This window comes from Mirounga leonina, unplaced genomic scaffold (genome assembly GCF_011800145.1).
Source record: "Mirounga leonina isolate KUSES-001 unplaced genomic scaffold, KU_Mleo_1.0 Mir_117, whole genome shotgun sequence".
In the NCBI taxonomy this organism is placed as follows: domain Eukaryota; kingdom Metazoa; phylum Chordata; class Mammalia; order Carnivora; family Phocidae; genus Mirounga; species Mirounga leonina.
In genome coordinates, this window is record NW_023270274.1 from 1935877 (window position 1) to 1954336 (window position 18460).

An 18460-nucleotide genomic window follows, 5' to 3' on the forward strand; every position below is an offset into this window, starting at 1 on the left:
AGAGCAGTCACCTCTTCAAAAATGAGAGAAAAAAAGAACAGGAAAGTAAAAGGGGACAAAAATCAAGACACAGCTTGGAGAAGATAAGGCACGGCAACTGCAGGCGAAGCCTGGGCTCAAAGAGCTCACTGAGGGAAACGCAGGGCCGCTGCAGGAAGGACACAAGGCCGGACCCCCACTCACAGCAGGGGATGTGGGCAGGGCTAAGAAAGACCCCAAAAGTTTCAGGTAATAAAAGACATCGAGTTCAAAACCGTAAGATACCCAGAAAACAGTAAAATCAAGAAGTCAGTGTTCAGAAGAAAATTCATGGCCTAAATGCTTACATTAAGAAAAAAGAATGACACGGCGCCTGGGTGGCTCAGTCGTTAAGCGTCTGCCTTCGGCTCAGGTCATGATCCCAGGGTCCCGGGATCGAGTCCCACATCAGGCTCCCTGCTCGGCAGGAAGCCTGCTTCTCCCTCTCCCCCTCCCGCTGCTTGTGTTCCTGCTCTCGCTATCTCTGTCTCTGTCAAATGAATAAATAAAATCTTTAAAAAAAAAAAAGAAAAAAGAATGACAACAAACAAATCAGGCATGCAACTGAGGAGTCTTGGAAGAACACCTAGGCTGTTCTGGATTCTGCTCTCCACACGGGCCTCCAGGAGGGAGGGTTGCTGGGTTGGTGTTTGATTCCTTCTCTGCCCTGTTCTAGGGCAGAGAGTAATGCCTGGCACACTGTAGACCAGAAGTACTTGTCGACCGAATAAATGAATGAATTTCCTAGGAAAATCCAAATGACCAAACCTAACCTCAAAAGAAAGGAAGAAATCAGAACAGCCAGTGACACACATCCAGAAGCCAGTGCTGGGAGAGAGCCCGAGGCTCAGGAACGGGCAAGGTGGACACACTCAAGCCACTTCAGTGGGGCACAGTGGTCCCTCGGCGTGTCTGCCGAAGGACCAGTGGCCCTCGCAACCAGAGGAGGTCTTCTTTTCTTTTTTTTTTAAGATTTATTTATTTATTTGAGACAGAGAAAGGGGCAGAGAGAGAGAGAATCTCAAGCAGACTCCTGCTTAGCGCGAAGTCCGACGCGGGGCCCTATCCCACGGCCCCAAGATCGTGACCTAAACCGAAACCAAGAGTCAGATACGCAACCAGCTGAGCCACCCAGGTGCCCTGAGAGGGTCTTCTTAATGCCAAAAGTTTCAAAGAAATAAGCGTGCAGGAGAGAAATAATCTTATTTGTAGAGACTTTTGAAATAGTCATAAAGAACGACAGTTCTGTTAACTGAGAACTGCAGATTAAACTCAAACTGGGAAGGCTGATTTCTCCTGCCCGGTACAGTGAGAGTGTGTGTGAAGGCATCTGAAGTCTCATTTACACTATTTCAAATTCAAACAATGCTGGAGAAACATCCATAACAAAAATTACAATCATAATTAGAATAATGTATACAATATTCAAATATGCAACAAATCTACAAAATGTAACTATAAGATGGCTTTGTGCTAAAATGTGTCACTGTTAAAATGCGGTGTCTCTGTGCCTAATTTGGGACCAGTCAATCCAATTACCACCTGACCATGGTTACTGGACGTCCTGTAAAACAACTCTCCCCCCTTTCAGAAAAGAGCCCTAAAATCCAGCCCAGAAGTGGTAGTATATTCCTTGTATTATTAATGTAAATAGACTCCAGTAATCATCTTGCAAAGCAAGTATGATAGGAACAGCACACCAGGCCGGGATCGTCTAGACCAGTAATACAAACACAGGACAAAAGGACGCAAGACAGGGAACTGGGACACCCAGAGGACAAAGAGCAGTTGTACCAGCACATGGCCAGCAAGCACACCATTCCCCAGGAAATTCGGGATAGGCTTATACAAAAATAAGGTGTTAAGCTTAACTGTCTGGGTGCCTGGGTGGCTCAGTCAGTCAAGCGTCTGCCTTTGGCTCAGGTAATGATCCCTGGGGTCGAGCCCCACATTGGGCTCCTTGTTCAGTGGGGAGCCTGCTTCTCCCTCTGCTGCTCCCCCTGCTTGTGCACTGGTTCTCTCTCTCTGACAAATAAAAAAAAAAAAAAAAAAAAATCTTTATGAACAAGTGGTAAAGAGAAGAAACAGTTTTAAGTTGAATGTGGTGGTTGTCTAGGAAACAGATAAGATGGAAAAGGCGTGTTTAGGGTCTGCGTTCTTAAGCAGATTTTCAGCAATCTGACTACTTATAAGACTAGTAAGAATTACTTGGATTTTCTTTTTAATTTTAAATATACAAAAATTAAAAAAACTAAAATCATAAACACAAGTCAAAAGTTGCTTCCTATGAGCTAAAAGATGTCAATCACATGATGCCATAATGTCCCATAAACACAAACGTGCTCAGCATTTTTATTTTAATGACCCCTGTATGGTGCTCTTCTGCCTTTTATTTGACATAGAAGGACCTCATTTTACCCTCGAGCCTCATTACCTCAGTCAATGGACAGCAATCAGATCCCCATCTTCTTTTATTTTTTTAAGGATTTTATTTATTAAGAGAGAGAGCACGCATGCGTGCACGCACGCACACACACACACGCACACACACAAGCAGGGGGGAGGGGCAAAGGAAGAGGGAGAAGCAGACTCCCCACTGAGTGAGGAGCCCGATCCAGGGCTCGATCCCAGGACCCTAAGATCATTACCTGAGCCGAAGGCAGATGCTTAACCAACTGAGCCACCCAGGCACCTCCAGATCCCCATCTTCGAAAGTAAAGTGTTCTCCACAGTGATTTGAAAGTCACTGACAACCAAACCTCCACTGTGACTTCCAGTTCTTTTTATGTTTACCGTAGTAACGGTTCTTCGGATTCAAGAATGTCATGGCCCACAAGCTGTCCAAAATAAAGAAGCATAAAAATCTGCTACTTCTTTTAAGATAAAGGAGAAATTCAGATAAAACATTTGATGCCCAAGGCAAGGATCCACTCCTTGATATTAATCCCAGGAAATAACATTTGTTATCTCAAAGATCCAACACTGAAGATCAAAACCTCTGTTATTTCTTAAGGAGATTTCTTAAGCAGATGAAGGAGTGATTAGGTACACTGGAGTCAGATGCACACTTTAGGAAATATGAGGTCAGGGACCCTCAATCTCCCCACAGGGTCCCTCTGCATGTGGCCACACATGCACCTTTTCCAGGAGAAAGCAGTGCAACTTTGCAGTTAAGGGGCTTTGAAGTTGGCTTGAGTTTAAAGCCTCTCTAGGTTAGAATCCCAAGTCTGGCTAGGTGGGCTTGGCCCACAGAACAGCATCTACAAGTAGGAATGAGAGAGAAGTGAAATACAGGCAGTCTTCAGCAGGGTACCCCACACACAAAGACGCTCTAAAAGCAGCCAGTTAAGGCACAATTGTGGGTAATTGAGCCCAAGGTCAAACACTGTTAACACAACTCATTCCTCATAGGACACTTTGATACAGCCTTGTATGGATTTATCTGTAAGAATTTTGTCTTATGATAATAATTAGAACATTTCCTGAATACTTATTATGTGCCAGGCAATGTTCTAAGTGCTTGAATCAAATATATTAACTCATTCAATTTTCCTAAAAGCCATAGGGGATCCAGACTCATTTTCCCATTTTAGTGGCAAGGAAACTGAAGCCCAAGGTTACACAGCTAGTAAGTGCTGGAACCAGGATTTAAAGATTTTATTTATTTACTTATTTATTTATGAGAGAGAGAGAGAGAGCACAAGCAATCAAGGGTTAAGGGAAGAGGGAAAGGAGATGGCGAGGGAGAGAGAGAAAATCTCCAACAGACTCCCCGCTGAGCAGGGAGCCCAAGGCAGGGAAAGATCCCATGACCCTGAGAGCATGACCTAAGCCGAAATCAAGAGTTGGACGCTCAATCAACTGAGCCACCGAGAGGCCCCTGGAGCCAGGATTTAAACTTCAGGAGTTGTGGTGGTATCCAGGCTTTTAGCAACTAACGCTGCAGCTTCTCTCAGTGTAAGCTTCTTTTTTTTTTTTTTTTTAAGATTTTATTTATTTATTTGAGAGAGAGAGAGCACATGAGAGGGGGAGGGCCAGAGGGAGAAGCAGACTCCCCGCCCAGCAGGGAGCCCGATGCGGAACTCGATCCCGGGACTCCAGGATCATGACCTTAGCCGGAGGCAGTCACTCAACCAACTGAGCCACCCAGGCGCCCCTCACTGTAAGCTTCTTGAAACCAAAATCATTTCTATTTTTTAGGGGTCTTTTTAAGATTTTTATTTACTTGTTTGAGAGAGAAGAGCGAGAGAGAGAGCATGAGCGGTGGGGAGCAGCAGAGGGTGAGGGAGAAGCAGACTCCCTGCCGAGCAGGGAGCCGGATGCAGGGCTGATCCCAGGACCCTGAGATCAGGACCTGGGCCCAAGGCAGACACTTAACTGACTGGGCCACCCAGGCGCCCCCATAATTTGTATTTTTAACACACATTTGGGGCACACAATTATGTTATCGGGTACTTCATAAGGCAGTGAACTGTGTCTTTTGTCTCTGTATCTGTCCTCAAGTGCCTTAAGGGTCCCAAAAGCCATCTGAAGAGTTGAAACCAATACAGGGCTCTGTTAGGACCTGCACCGTGCAACCTACCTGCCCTTCCAGCTCCCCCGGCCCCTTTCGCCCTCCCCCCCCCATCCGTAGACTCCCCTGTGGTCCTGCTGAACTGCATGTGCATTCCGGCTTCACTGCGCACACGGTGGGTGGGGGCCCATCCCTTTCACAGTCATGTGCTGAGCACCTACTACGTGATGGTCACGGTGAACAGGCCCTGCAGAGTACAGGGCGAAGAAAAATAGGACCCGAATGGTAAAGAGGTGGAATCCGAGTAGAGTCTGTGGTTCCACTCACAGGACTGCACCAACGTTCGCGGTTTCTAAGCTTTGATCAGTTTGCCACAGTCACGCGAGACTTCAACATCGGGGAAACTGGGTGTAGGGTACTGGAGAACTTCCCGTTTATCTTTCCGGCCCTTAGGCCCCGATTAAACGACCGTCTCCCCCGCCCAGAAAACCCACAGACGCGGTGCCTGCGTCCCCGGACTGCAGGCTGCAGGAAACCGTACACAGGACGTACACATCGGCCCCCAGCAACACCCGGGCCGCGGGGAGAGGAGGCGGCCGGGGCTCCCCAGCCCGCGGGTCGTGGGCACCGGCGCTGCGCGCACCCCGCATCACGCACGACCCGGGGCCTCCCGGACAACCGAGTCCTTTAAAGGCGCACCCGCAGCCCCCCTCCGGCCCTCAGCCGCACAGCGGGGCTGGGGACGCGCCGGCCTCGCTGCGCAAACCGCGCGGCGCCGGGGCCCTCCGGGGACGCACCTGGAACTCCAGCCCATAGATCACCGGAGCGTCGTCCTCCATGCTGCGGCCACTCACACGCCTAAGGCCTGTCCCTAGAGCGACGCGCCTCCGGGTCAGCGCCCATTCATCCCCTCCCGCCCGGGAGCCCCGAACCCGGCGTCTTTAGGCCCCCCTCGGCTCCCGTAGGCCTTACTTCCTGTATTTTCCTGATGCGTCATCAAAACGCTCCTCGCCGGCTGCCAATGGATGCGGCGCCGGGCTCGTGCGCATGCTCACCTGACTCCATACGGGTTCTCACCCGTACTGGCCGCAGGAGGAGGACCCGAGCCGGGGAGCCTGGCCCGGAGCCAAGTCTGCAGGGGTGGAGGAGGGGCTGGGCGGTGGGGCATGGACTGGGGAGGCGGGTGGCGGGCGTCACTCCGATGTCACCTGCCTGGAGCCCTCCCTGCTCCGTTATCGCAGGGAGAATCACTCACCTGGATCTGTGACCTGTGGTTTGTTATGGTTAGTGCTTAGCGGGGCGCGGGGACAAACGCTTTGCAGGCGCTGTCTTGAAGTTCTTCGCGCTAACCCCGCGCCTGAGGTAGCATGCTTCCATCTTAAGAGATGAGAGGCTGCAAAATTGACTAACAGTTCAGCGCACCGAGGTAATGAGGTGGGGAGCTAGGATGTGTGCCTGGTCTGTGGACTCACTAAGGTCAGGGGCCACGCTCATCCAGGCGGCAGGCAGCCAACACTATGGGGGGCGGGGGGGAGGAATACCAGTGCTGCGCCAGGGGGTGATGCCTGGCGCCACACCTCTGGCAGCATCTGACCAGCATTTGACTCTGAATGGGAACCTGCTGGGAAGAGCCTGGGTTCCCTGGAGATGTCCAAGGGTGACGGTGGAGGACACTACTTAGTTCCCCCTGACTGTGCTGGCCTTGACCATGTCCTTAACAGACAGAAAGGAAACTGCATGGAATCCCAAAATGCCATAGCAGAACCCCCTTCACTAAGCTGGGTTCCTCTGCTTTCCAAGACCACACACCGCTCCAACTGTGTGATTATTTTTTTCTCTCAACCCTTAATCCATCTTCATGACAAATGGCAAGTCCTGGAACAGGTATATGAAAAGATGCCCAACATCTCTGATCAACAGGGAAATGCAAATAAAAACTACAATGAGATACCACCTCACACCTGTAAGGATTGCCGGTATCAAAAAGTCAAAAGACAGCAAGTGTTGGCAGGAAGTGGAGAAAAGGGAACCCTTATACGCTGTTGGTGGGCATGTAAACTGGTGCAGCCACTGTGGAAAACAGTATGGAGCTTCCTCAAAAAGTTAAAAACGGAAGTACCATATGTTCCAGCAATCCCACTTCCGGGAGTCAGAGGAAATAAAATCACCATGTCAAAGAGACATCTGCACACTCGTGTTCATTGCAGCCTATTCACAGCAACCAAGACATGGAAACAACCTAAGTGTCCATAGACAGATGAATGGATAAACAAAATGTGGCACACATGGGTGCCCCCCCACACACACACAATGGAATGTTATTTAGCCTTAAGAAGGAAATCCTGTCATTTGCTAAACGAATGAATCTGAGGACATTCTGTTAAGTGAAATAAGCCAAACACAGAAAGACAAATATTGCATGAGTACACCTACATGGGAAATACGAAAAAAAAAAAAACAAACTTTGAACTCATTGTAGAAATAGAGTTGTGCTTACCAGAGGCTGAGGGGTAAGGGGAAAGGAGAGAGTAATCAAAGGATACAGCTTTTCAATTATAATGCAAATGAGTTCTGGAGACTTGATGTACAGAAAGATGACTACAGTTAGTAAGTTACCCTATACTTGAAACTTTTGAGAGTAGATCTCAAGGGTTTTCATCACACACCCACAAAAAAAGGTAACAGATTGGGATGATGGATGTGTTAATTTGATCAATTGTGGTACTCATTTCACGATGTATACAGGTGTCAAGACATTACATTGTACACATTGAATATATACTATATTGTCAAATATATATATATATGGGGCGCCTGGGTGGCTCAGTCGTTAAGCGTCTGCCTTCAGCTCAGGTCATGATCCCGGGGTCCTGGGATCGAGCCCCACATCAGGCTCCCTGATCAGCAGGGAGTCTGCTTCTCCCTCTCCCACTCCCCCTGCTTGCCTGCTTGTGTTCCCTCTCTCGCTGGGTCTCTCTCTCTGTCAAATAAATCTTTTAAAAAAATAAAAAAATGTAATCACTTATGAAGACAGAAATGGTTTTTCTCTGTTGTATCCTAATGCCCAGTGCCCTGCCAGGCACAGTTAATATTCAACAGCTATCCCTCAAACGAATAAAGAGCCCTCAGGGATTCCAGTACAAAAGATCAAGGAGGCAGAGGCGCAGACTGGAGCGCCCCGTTCACCGTCTCCGATTGCCTGAGAAAGCAGTCTCCATTCCCCGCCCACCACAGCACCTGGGTGAGCAGGCCCCGCCCACCGCAGCACGAACCGGAAGTGGCTGGGAGGCCCTCCCTGCACGAGGCCTGCGCGAAAGCCGCACGGACGGAGGGCGCGCGCAGGCGCAAAAGCCGGAGGCCTGCGCGAAAGCAGCACGGACGGAGAGCGCGCGCAGGCGCAAAAGCCGGAGGAGGCGCCGGCTCCAGTCCCTCCTTCCGGTCTCCGTCCCCTTTCTCCCCGCGCTCTGGTCGCGGCAGCGGGTGACCGCCTCCCCAACCCAGGGGCAGGGGGCAGGTGAGACTCGGGGCCTGGAATGTGGGGAGGGGGTCAGGTGGTCCGTAGCCGCAGCCCCGCCGGCCCTGACCCCAGCCGCGCGGGAGGCTTGTCCGCGGGAGGTGCACCCCCTCGGTGGCTTGTCGCCGGGCCGCCCCTCCCGGGGAGGGAGGGTCTCTTCACCGGTGTCTGCTGCCGGAGCTCCCTTCCGGGGTCTCCCGGCCCGGCCCCCGCCTTGTGGGGCTCCTCCGCGGGGGGCTGCTCGTGACGTCTCGTCCGGGAGGTCTCCTCCAGGTCCCAGCTGTGGCGCTCAGTGAGCAGCTTGGCCTGAGCAAGCGCCCTGATCTCTCTTCCTGTCAGTTGGCTCTTCTGTAGACGGGCGGCACCTGCCCGACCAGACCCTCGGTACTGGGAGGGTAAAAGCGGCGGTTTGTGCGAAAGTGTAGACGCCGCTATTGTTCCACGTCCTGATCCCTTCCAGAGCCACATTCGGGTCGGAACTGATCGGTAGAGTGCGTATACCGCGAAGACTGAACACATTTTATTTTATTTTATTTTATTTTAGGATTTTATTTATTTGACAGAGACACAGCGAGAGAGGGAACACAAGCAGACAGAGGGAGAGGGAGAAGCAGGCTTCGCGCTGAGCAGGGAGCCCGATGCGGGGCTTGATCGCAGGACCCGGGATCATGACCTGAGCCGAAGGCAGACGCTTAACGACCGAGCCACCCAGGCGCCCCAGAAAACATTTATTTTAAAAGAAGCGCAGGCCTCAAAGATACGTCCTGAAATGCGTGTGTGTTCCTCCCACTTGACCAGGAAAGTCTAACTAGGCGGAACTTGGACTGTAGTTTCCCCCTTCTCGTGGCTGCTGGAAGGTAGGGTGTCTTTGCATCCAAATACTCTCTCCCTGGCTTCTTTTCATGAATTCAGGATGGTACCGAGTGACAGCCCCTGAGCCTGGCCCGCTGTGGTGGGAGGGGAGAGGGGGAGGGGAATGCAATTAGGGCAATTTAGTGGCAGTGTCTTTCACTCGTCCTCCCAGTCTGTGATTTCCAACAGCATGTTAGCACTGTACTTCTTTATTAAAATTATAGTTTACTGTGCTAATGTGTATGTAGCTCATTACAGTCTAAAAGTACCCTGTGCATCAGTTACTGTTTATTCCTTATGACCCCAGTTTACAGACTGAGGAAAGCAAGACTAAGAAATTAAGTCATTTTTCAAAGATTGCTTAGTAGTGAAGCTAAGACTCAGCAGTTATTCAGAGCTTGTGTTCAGTGCTCCTTCTGACTCACCTCTGCTACTCTGGATGGTGATCTGTCCTAGCAGCCTTACAGGAAGAGCAAAGGCAGAAAAATCTGGGTCGAAATCAAATATTGACAGTATGCCTTTGGCCAAATCATCTGGTTTTCTCTGCTGCATAATGGAGGTCATAATGGTACTCTGTAAGTTGGTCCTGAGGATTAAATAAGATAACACATGTAAATACTTGATCTGCAGTGTCTGTTCTTTACACGGGGGCTTTTGTAAGTATATGCTAATTAGATTTCCACTACATGGCATATGTTTTCATGGAAATAGGGTTTACATTATCCCAGTCTGGTAAAAGACATAATTCCAGCATCATGTCCACAAAGGGAACCTCAACTACTGTAGTTTTAATTGTTCTTAGTGAGTTGTTCTTAATGAAACTTCAGTTCTTAAATAATCACTTAAAGGTTAGTACTTAAAAAAAAAATGTAAGGTGGGGCGCCTGGGTGGCTCAGTCGGTGAAGCATCTGCCTTTGGCTCAGGTCATGATCCGGGGGTCCTGGGATCGAGCCCCATATCAGGCTCCTTGCTCAGCAGGGAGTCTGCTTCTCCCTCTCCCTCTGCCCCTTCCCCCCGCCCCGTTCTCTCTCTTTCTTCTCTCAAAAAAGTAAATAAAAATCTTTAAGAAAATATAAACGATCTTTGGTTTCAAGAAGTTTACAGTGAGAGAAGCAGCAGCGTTAGTTGCTAAAAGCCTGGACACCACCACAACTCCTGAAGTTTAAATCCTGGCTCCAGGGGCGTCTCAGTGGCTCAGTTGGTTGGGAGTCCATCTCTTGATTTCGGCTCAAGTCATGATCTCAGGTTTGTAGGATCAAGCCCTGAATAGGGCTCCACACTGGTCATGGTGCCTGCTTGAGATTCTCTCTCTCCTTCTTCCTCTGCTCCCCCCACCCTGCTCATGCACGTGCTCCCTCTCCCTCTCTCTCTCTTAAAAAAAAAAAAAAAAAAAAAAAGTAAGGCATTAATTAAGGGCATCGTGCAAAGCACTCACCTGAACAAAAAGTCCACTTTCTTTGCTAGCATTTTAATGCTAACATAAGCTAAAATCATGTCTATGATTTAATAAAATTATTAAGCCAATAATAGAAATAATGAATTATATTACACAGAAATCAAAAACAAATACATCTGCTGTTCCATTTTTTAATTATGAAATATAAAGACCACATATAACATTCATGGAAGACAAAGATCAAGTGCAAACCTGACCCAGTCTTCTGCCCACCAGCATAGAAATGGACAGTTGCCAATGGCTTGTCCATGTGTCCCTCCCTGATCAAACCTTCACTTGCCATTACCTCCAGCCCCCTCCCCAAAAGAATTGAGTATTATAATCACCTTGCTTTTGCACTTGTATTCCTAAAACAATATATTGTTTAATTTACGTGTTTTTGAACCTTATACAGAAAATTATGCCGCTTATTTTTCTACTCATTCTTTGTGCAAAATTAGATTTGTGAGGTTCAAACATTGATGCACTAGACATAGCATGGTTCATTCATTTAACATTTAATGTTCCATTTTTAATATGCTATTTATTTATTATTGTGTCTACGGGCAGTACTTGTTTCCAGATTTTTTTTTTTTTTTTAATCTTTGGAAGGAGGCAGGTATTTTGTTTGGAGTTGCTGTTGATAAGCATTCATGGTCATAGCTTATGCTACCATGTGAGGAGTTCCTCTGTGATACATAGGTCATAGAACCATTTATTGTCTTAACCAGAGCTCTTGAGAGCGAAAAGATATACTTAGTTTTACTATAACCATGGGTATGAATGGAAGCGTCCTGGAAAAATCAAGATGGATGGCTATTGAGTCACAGGATTCATGCTTGTGAAATGCGTATCCCTTTCAGCTTGTTTGGATCTTTGGCCTATTTTTCTGTTGGGTCATTTATTGTCCTATTGAGTTATAAGAATTTTTTATATATTCTTGATATTAATTAAGAAGCCTGACCGTACCAAGTGTAGGTAAATGTGGTGAACAAGAATACTTTCACACTGCCACTGTGTGTGTAAATTGGTACAAACACTTAGGAAGGCAATTTGACATTATCTAGCAAAGATGAGATATATTCTCTATGAACCAACATACACATAACGTTTGATAACATCTTGAAGAAGTTTGCACATGAACACCAGGAGACATGTATGAGAATATTCATAATGGCACTGTCTGTACTATCAAAAACCTAAAAATACCTCAGATGCTCATCGGTGATAGAACAGATCATATGTTGAGGCGCCTGGGTGACTCAGTCGGTTAAGCGGCTGCCTTCGGCTCAGGTCGTGATCCCAAGGTCCTGGGATTGAGCCCCATGTAGGGCTCCCCGCTCAGTGGAGAGCCTGCTTCTCTCTCTCCCTTTGCCTACCTCTTTGCCTGCTTGTGCTCTTTCTCTATCTATCTGTCAAATAAATAAAATCTTTAAAAAAAAAAAAGAATAGATCATATGTTGTGACACCATCACACAACAGGGCACTCTCAACAGCAAAGATGAATGAATCCCAGCCTCACACTACTAATAAAGTTGAATCTCAAGGTTAAGCATAGAGAGGGGAAATTAGGTCAAAAACTGAAAATTCTAAGTAACGTGTTAAGGAAGTAAGCATGTGGAAGATTAAAGAAAAATAAGGGTATGGCAAATTTCAGAATATACCACTAAAGGGGAGGGAAGTAAATATTAGAGTGTCTCAACCGTATGTTATAAATATTGTTTGTATCCACTCAAAATTTGTTAAAAGTTTTTTACAGAAATGCACCTTTAGGAGAGAAGGGGGAAAGTTATAAGAAAAGAACCTCTAAGTTCTCCTACTGAGAGAAGAAAGTTTGTACCTGAGCTATCTCTTTCTGTCCAGAATATCTCCGTCACCCCTGTGCCATTTTTCTATTTGCCTCATGTATGTGTGTTAGCTACCTAGCTTTCTCTCTGTGTCACTCCCTACAACATGGGATTACCGAGTTACCCTGGGATCTAAGACACAGTAATATGCTGTGAGTTGCAGGATGTTTCAAAACAGCCCTTTGGCAGTGGTTTTTAATAAATATGTAGTTTCTATTCAGAAATTAAGATTGGGGTGTCAGGGTGGCTCAGTTGGTTGAGCATCTGCCTTAAGCTTAGGTCATGATCCCAGGGTCCTAGGATCGAGTCCCGCATCGGGCTCCTTGCTCAGTGGAGAGCCTGCTTGTCCCTTTCCCTCTGCCCTTCCCCCAAAGAAGTTAGGATTGACAATATAATTTTTACTCTGGATTGGGCAGCACCTTTTTAGTCATTATCACTAGGAAACATTGATTTTTCTAATTTAGATTGGATTAGAAACAAGGTTTCTAAAGAGAAAACATAGTTACAAACAAGCATTGATTTGCAAGAATGTTGATGTTTACCTTGCTTTTTTCCTTTCAGAAGATTGTTACTTTAAAAACATTTTAGATAAATTGGTAAACACAATTGCTGTGTCAGAGTTTTATCCTTTGCCTACCTGCTCTGCAGAAAAGTTACATTTCTATTCTCAATAAATAAGCTTCCCCAAAGCTCTCTAGGAGCTGTCATTTCTAAAAATCTGTCTATGTCATAGTTTTTTTCCTAAAAAATCATAGTTTCAATCTCTGTTTCTTTAATTACTGGTGAAGCAGTTGTTTCTTGCTGTAAGTATCCAGTCCACATCATGAGTGGGTCTTGTATAGTGATTAGCTTTCTCTTATTCCAGTGAATTGTGGGAAGTAGCTCAGTGTTATCTGGACAGTCTTTCCTATGATGCCCCCATTTTAGTCTGTCTCTGTATCTAATACATACAAATTAACCTTGACTGGCAGTTAATCCTGCTTATTTTAAGAGTAGAACTTTCTCCACCCTTCCCTGTATATAAAGAAAACACTGTGCTTTTGCCAGTTCTGATATTTTTACCTTTTCCTGCAATTGTATCAGACCTTTTCTTATAGCCTACATTATTCTACAATTAACCATTAGTGTAGTATTGGGATTTCTGGAATTAAAATCTGAACTGTTTTTATTCTGCGAGGGGCTCAGAACCAAGTTAACCCAGCTATAGTTACTGGCATCTCCCAGGTAGGCAAGCACTGTGCTAGGGGCTGGGATACTTCAGTCCTCATGAGGGTTAGTCAGGAAGGACCAAACTCCATTCCTGGCAGTGTGGGAAGTCAGACTGAGCCACCCAAGCGCCCCTACCAATGATTTTATTATTTTCTTTTAGAGATTTTATTTTTAAGTAATCTCTGTCTACACCCAATGTGGGGCTCAAACTCACAACCCCAAGATCAAGAGTCATGGGCTCTACCGACTGAGCCAGCTGGGTGCCCCACTACCAGTGATGTTGCTGAGTCCCATCACTGCTCTGATTCTCAACGTCCCCTTCTGTGCATTAGGGCATTGATGGTGTTGCATTCAGCTGCTGTCCAGGTGAAAGGAAGTCGTGCTTGCTGTTCCCATGGTCTTCCTGCCCAGCCTCTGCTGCACAGAGAGGACCCAGGGGACAGCCCCGCATGTGACGGCATGTCCATTTTTGATGCTCTCCAGGCAGCCTCTCCTCTGCCTTGCTATGAAACGGTACCAGAAAAAGGCTTTTGTTCCTTTTTCATTTCATTTTTTACTCCTTTATAGCTAATCAGATGAATATGTAACAAATGGGGAATTAGTAACTGACTATGCTGGACAAGAAACTTCTCCAAAGTGTTTACCTTTGGTTATCTACTTTAATCTTGTTTTTAGAGCTCAGGGTGACCAGGCTGTAAAAAGGAAGGATGGCTAATTTGGAATACTGTGGAAGTGTTGCCAAAGAAGTACTCTTATCTAGAGATCATCTAAGTATAGATTTTAAAGGTCAAGCAGGCATTTTTTTTTTTCTAGAAAAACCCTCATCTTAATTGGACTTTGTTCACTATAAGAATAGAACTATATACAGTAACTTTTGCTAAAAAAGTTTTTCAAGAAAAGGAGCACATTTTCTTTAGAGTTCAAACTCCTTGTTTCATTCTGTGGCCTCTACTATCCAGTGTCAACCCAGCGTTTCAGCTTTAACCGGCCCTGGTTTCTCCGCTTACTAGCGGCACGGCTTTGAGCGAGCTTGACCTCCCTGAGCATCAGCTTCCTCATCTGCAAGACGAAGAAAATGATAGTGGTTGTATCACAGGGTGGTTCTGAGGATCAAGTAAGAACATACACATACAACCCTTAGAACAGTACCGAGGACAGAATTCGCACCAGTAATCTGTCTGGTTCACTGTCATTAGGTCCAGTGGTCAGCCTGCCTCAATGAGGGTGCCTGTCTTGGTACAGTTTTTCTTTCTCATGCTCGATTCAGGCAGACAGCGTCCCAGGGAGAATGGGGAGATTGTTACAGGTTGGAGTGTCTTGGCTTCATGGAAGAGGGGGTCTACAACTGGGTCATAAGTAGAAGTTTTTGTTGTTGTTGTTGTTTTAGTTTGCTTTCAAAATCTCATTCTTTATTATTACCGACTTACTGCACACTGCCCCAAACCCACTGTAGCACTTCTCATGGGAAAATGTCACAGGCACAATCCATTCAAGTTTCCCAAACTTCTATAACCAAAACCTGACACGTGGACCCACATAGGTGCACACTACAATAATATGACTTTCTCTGGAAATGCAACCCAAGGAGACACAGCCATCATCCCTAACAGTATAAATCCACAAAAATTGAATTAAGATTGTTGGCTAGGCTGATAGGCAGGGGCCAGGCAATAGGGCCTTTGTGTTTTCTTGGCTTCTCGCCTACTCTGCCCGCTAAGAACAAGTAGGGTTTAAAAGGCTGGAGACCTCACCCCCTTTAGGAAGGCTACTATCAGAACAGGAAATAACAAGTATCATCAAGAATGTGGAGAAATTGAAATCCTTGTGTATTTTTGCAGGAAATGTAAAATGGTGCAACTACTTTGGAAAACAGTTTGTTGGTTGCTCAAATAATTAAAAATAGAATTGTCATATGATTCAGCAATCCTACTTCTGGGCATATACCCAAAGGAATTAAAAGCAAGGACTCAAAGAGATATTTGTGCATGCGTGTTCATGGCAGCAGTCAGTGGCCGAAGCGTGGAAGCAAGCCAGGTGTTCATCGTGGATGAAGGTGGAAGCAAAATGTGGTATGAAGATACAATGGAATATTAGTCAGCCTGAAAAAATAAGGAAATTCTGACATACTACAACATGTGTGAACCTTGAGGGCATTAAGCTAAGTGAAATAAGCCAGTCACAAAAGGGCAAATACTGTGGTGTCCCACTTATGTGAAGTACCTACAGAAGTCACATTCATGGGGTCATAAAGTAGAAGGCCATTATCAGGGGCTGGCATTGGGGGGCAGGGAGTGCTGGGGAGTCATTGTTTAATGGGTACAATGTTTCAGTTTTGCAAAATGAGAAGAGTTCTGGAGATTGGTGGTGGTGATGGTTGCACAATGATATGAATGCACTGAATACCCCTTAATTTTGAAGTCAAAAATGGTTAAGATGGTAAATGATCAAGGTGGTTACATTATGTGTCTGTTACCATGATCAATCAATTGATAGATGGCTGGAGAAATGGAGTCTTTCGAATTTTGAACCATGTGAATATATAACTGATAAACATTTTTTAATAGGCTTTATTTTTTGGAGCAGTTGTGGTAGGTTCACTGCAAACTTGTGAGCAGAAGGTTCAGAGATTTCCCATATACCCTCCACCTCCCTCACCAAGCGGTACATTTGTTACAGTCAGTGAACCTGCGTTGACACGTCATCACACAAAGTCCATAGTCCGCATTAGCGTTCACTCTTGGTGTTGTGCATTCCATGAGTTTGGGCAAATGTGTAATGACATGTATCCACCATTTGTTTTTAAGTTTAAAAAACAGTTTTAACAGGAAGATAAAATCAGCTCAACAGTAACTGAGATAGAAAGCTGATGAGGTTGGTTCATATCTGTCTTTGCTTCAGGGGGCCATGGAGAATGCTAACGGCACCAAGCAGAGCGTGACTGAGGACTCGAGTCCGGCCGAGGGGCAAACCGGGAGCACCACTCCGCAGGGAGAGCAGGGGCAGCTGCTTTATCACGAGGAAACCATTGACCTCGGTGGAGACGAGTTTGGGTCTGAAGAGAATGAGACTATATCAGAAGATTCTAATAATTTCGTAGATAAGCTTAATGAGCACCTGATGGAGAGCGTCCTCATTTCTGACTCTCCTAATAATAGTGAAGATGACTCAGGTGACCTTGGCTGTTTGCAGGATGTTGTGGAGCCTGCAGAAGGCAGTGCTGGTCCCACACTGGAAAGTCTCGGGGACGAAGGAGCAGTGGACACCCTGAGCAAGGACAGTGAAAGTGACGGAGAGGATGTGTCTAAAGACATCTCTGACACGACCCCGGACCCAGACCACAACCAAGTCAAAGGTGTGCCCGCCTTGGGAGAGGAGGGTGCAAAGGACCCTGGCCCAGGGGACGGGAGCACTCACCCGGAAGGGCTGGGGTGCACCCCACCTCCGAGACCGTCCCCTCCCACTGAGGAGCCCGTCCCGGTGTGCACCATCTTCAGCCAGCCACTTCCCGCCCGCTCCCAGCCGCCCCTGCTCCTGCGGGATGGCTACGAGCCCCAGATGGTGAAGTCTCCAAGCTTCAGTGGTGCGAGCGAAACGGTGGCCAAGACCCCTCCCCAGGCTGTGCAGCCAAGCCCCAGCCTGAGTAAATTTTTTGGTGATCCTGCCAACACTAATTCCTTGGCCTCAGACTTCTTTGATTCGTTCACGACTTCCACTTTCATCTCCGTCAGTAACCCCCATGCAGGTTCTTCAGCTCCAGAAAAACTGTCTTCGCTCTCCACTCCAGGGGGAGAAAGATCCCCAGGTGCCGCTGAGCCTTCTCACTCTCCAGGGATCGAAAAGTCAAAAGCAGGTGTTTCCCCAGCTTCTACAGAAATCTCTCAGTCTCCAAAACCGTTTTCACAGATCCAGGCTGTGTTTGCGGGGAGCGAGGACCCCTTTGCCACGGCCCTGAGCATGAGCGAGATGGATCGCAGAAGTGATGCCTGGCTCCCCGGGGAGGGGACCAGGGACGTCCTGATTTCAGTAGCCACCCAACAGTACAGCACAGTGTTCGTAGACAAGGAGAGCCTCACCATGCCAGGCCTCAAGTTTGACAACATCCAGGTGGGTGCAGGACATCTTCAGGGGGGCATTCGTGGCCGGATTCCTCAGCGGCCACTTCAAGTTCCTTCTCATCTCTTTCTGCTTTCCCTCTCTCCCTCACCCCCCCCCCATATGGATGTGTGTGTGTGCGTGTGCGCGCACATACACACACATAAATACCTTTCAGGGATTGAAAAGTCCCCATTTTTTAGCAATTCCTAAAATACTCTTTTGGAGAGTCTGTGTTACATCACTACATAATTTGGAACTTTGTTGATTTCCCTAATGTATTTAAGGCACTAGTCAACGTCTTAGAAGTAAATGCCAGCAAAGTAGATAGTTACATCATAATTCTCTGACGTAGCTGTGAACTTCAGGTGCTCAGGTTATTTGTGACATTTAAGCTTCAGCAAATGATAAGTCCCCCATTCCGTTTTTTTAAAATCTGGGGAGTATATTTGTTTAGCATATAACATGCTTGATGTAGAAAGAGTTTTATAGACTCATTAAGAAAAATGTGGATGGCCCCACAAAGTAACAAATCACAAAAATATTTCAATGTTCGATATAATAAATAGTGACATAGAAAAGTTCAGTCTAGCAATCAAAGATGATAAGGTTATCTCCATTTTCTGTTATCTAATTGGGCATTTCGTTTATGATTATTCCATGTTTGCTAGAGTGTGGGAAAATGGCCTGACTCAGGCAGCCCTGATGGGACCATAAGTCAGTACAAACATTTTTAAGTAAAGTTTTTAAATCAGCATCCAAATGTGCATATTATTTGGTCCAGAAATCCCAGTCTTAGGAATTTTTTTATAAGGAAATAATGTCACTGGTATACAAATACCCAGCTTTTGGGATGCCCATCACAGTGTGGTTTATTATTGCAAAGCATCTGAAACGATCCAAAAGCCCATTATCAAGAGGCTGGTTGAATACATTTGAGTCATCTGTAAAATGGAATATTAACGTAGGTATTAAAAATG

The 18460-nt window shown here is 46.5% G+C and overlaps 2 protein-coding genes across 6 annotated transcripts in view; one reads left to right on the top strand and one right to left on the bottom strand.

Annotated features, from left to right (window-relative positions):
- The window catches only part of LOC118007282 (EARP and GARP complex-interacting protein 1-like), a 123795-nt gene extending 118289 nt beyond the window's left edge, over positions 1–5506 (bottom strand). The window contains exon 1 of one of the 2 annotated variants that reach the window (XM_035000282.1): positions 5329–5506. In XM_035000282.1, the coding sequence (XP_034856173.1) occupies positions 5329–5370 (42 nt within the window). In that variant the 5' untranslated portion in view covers positions 5371–5506. The remainder of the gene's footprint in view (positions 1–5328) is intronic. The other variant, XM_035000283.1, reaches the window with a different exon arrangement.
- Positions 5507–7916: 2410 nt separating this feature from the next.
- Positions 7917–18460, top strand: part of LOC118007283 (trafficking protein particle complex subunit 12-like) — an 88693-nt gene continuing 78149 nt past the window's right edge. Inside the window, exons 1-2 of one of the 4 annotated variants that reach the window (XM_035000287.1) lie at positions 7917–8045; positions 16287–17492. In XM_035000287.1, coding sequence (XP_034856178.1) covers positions 16293–17492 — 1200 coding nt within the window. In that variant the 5' untranslated portion in view covers positions 7917–8045; positions 16287–16292. Of the gene's footprint in view, positions 8046–8655; positions 8903–16286; positions 17493–18460 lie in introns of those variants that run through there. The other 3 variants (XM_035000288.1, XM_035000285.1, XM_035000286.1) reach the window with 3 other exon arrangements.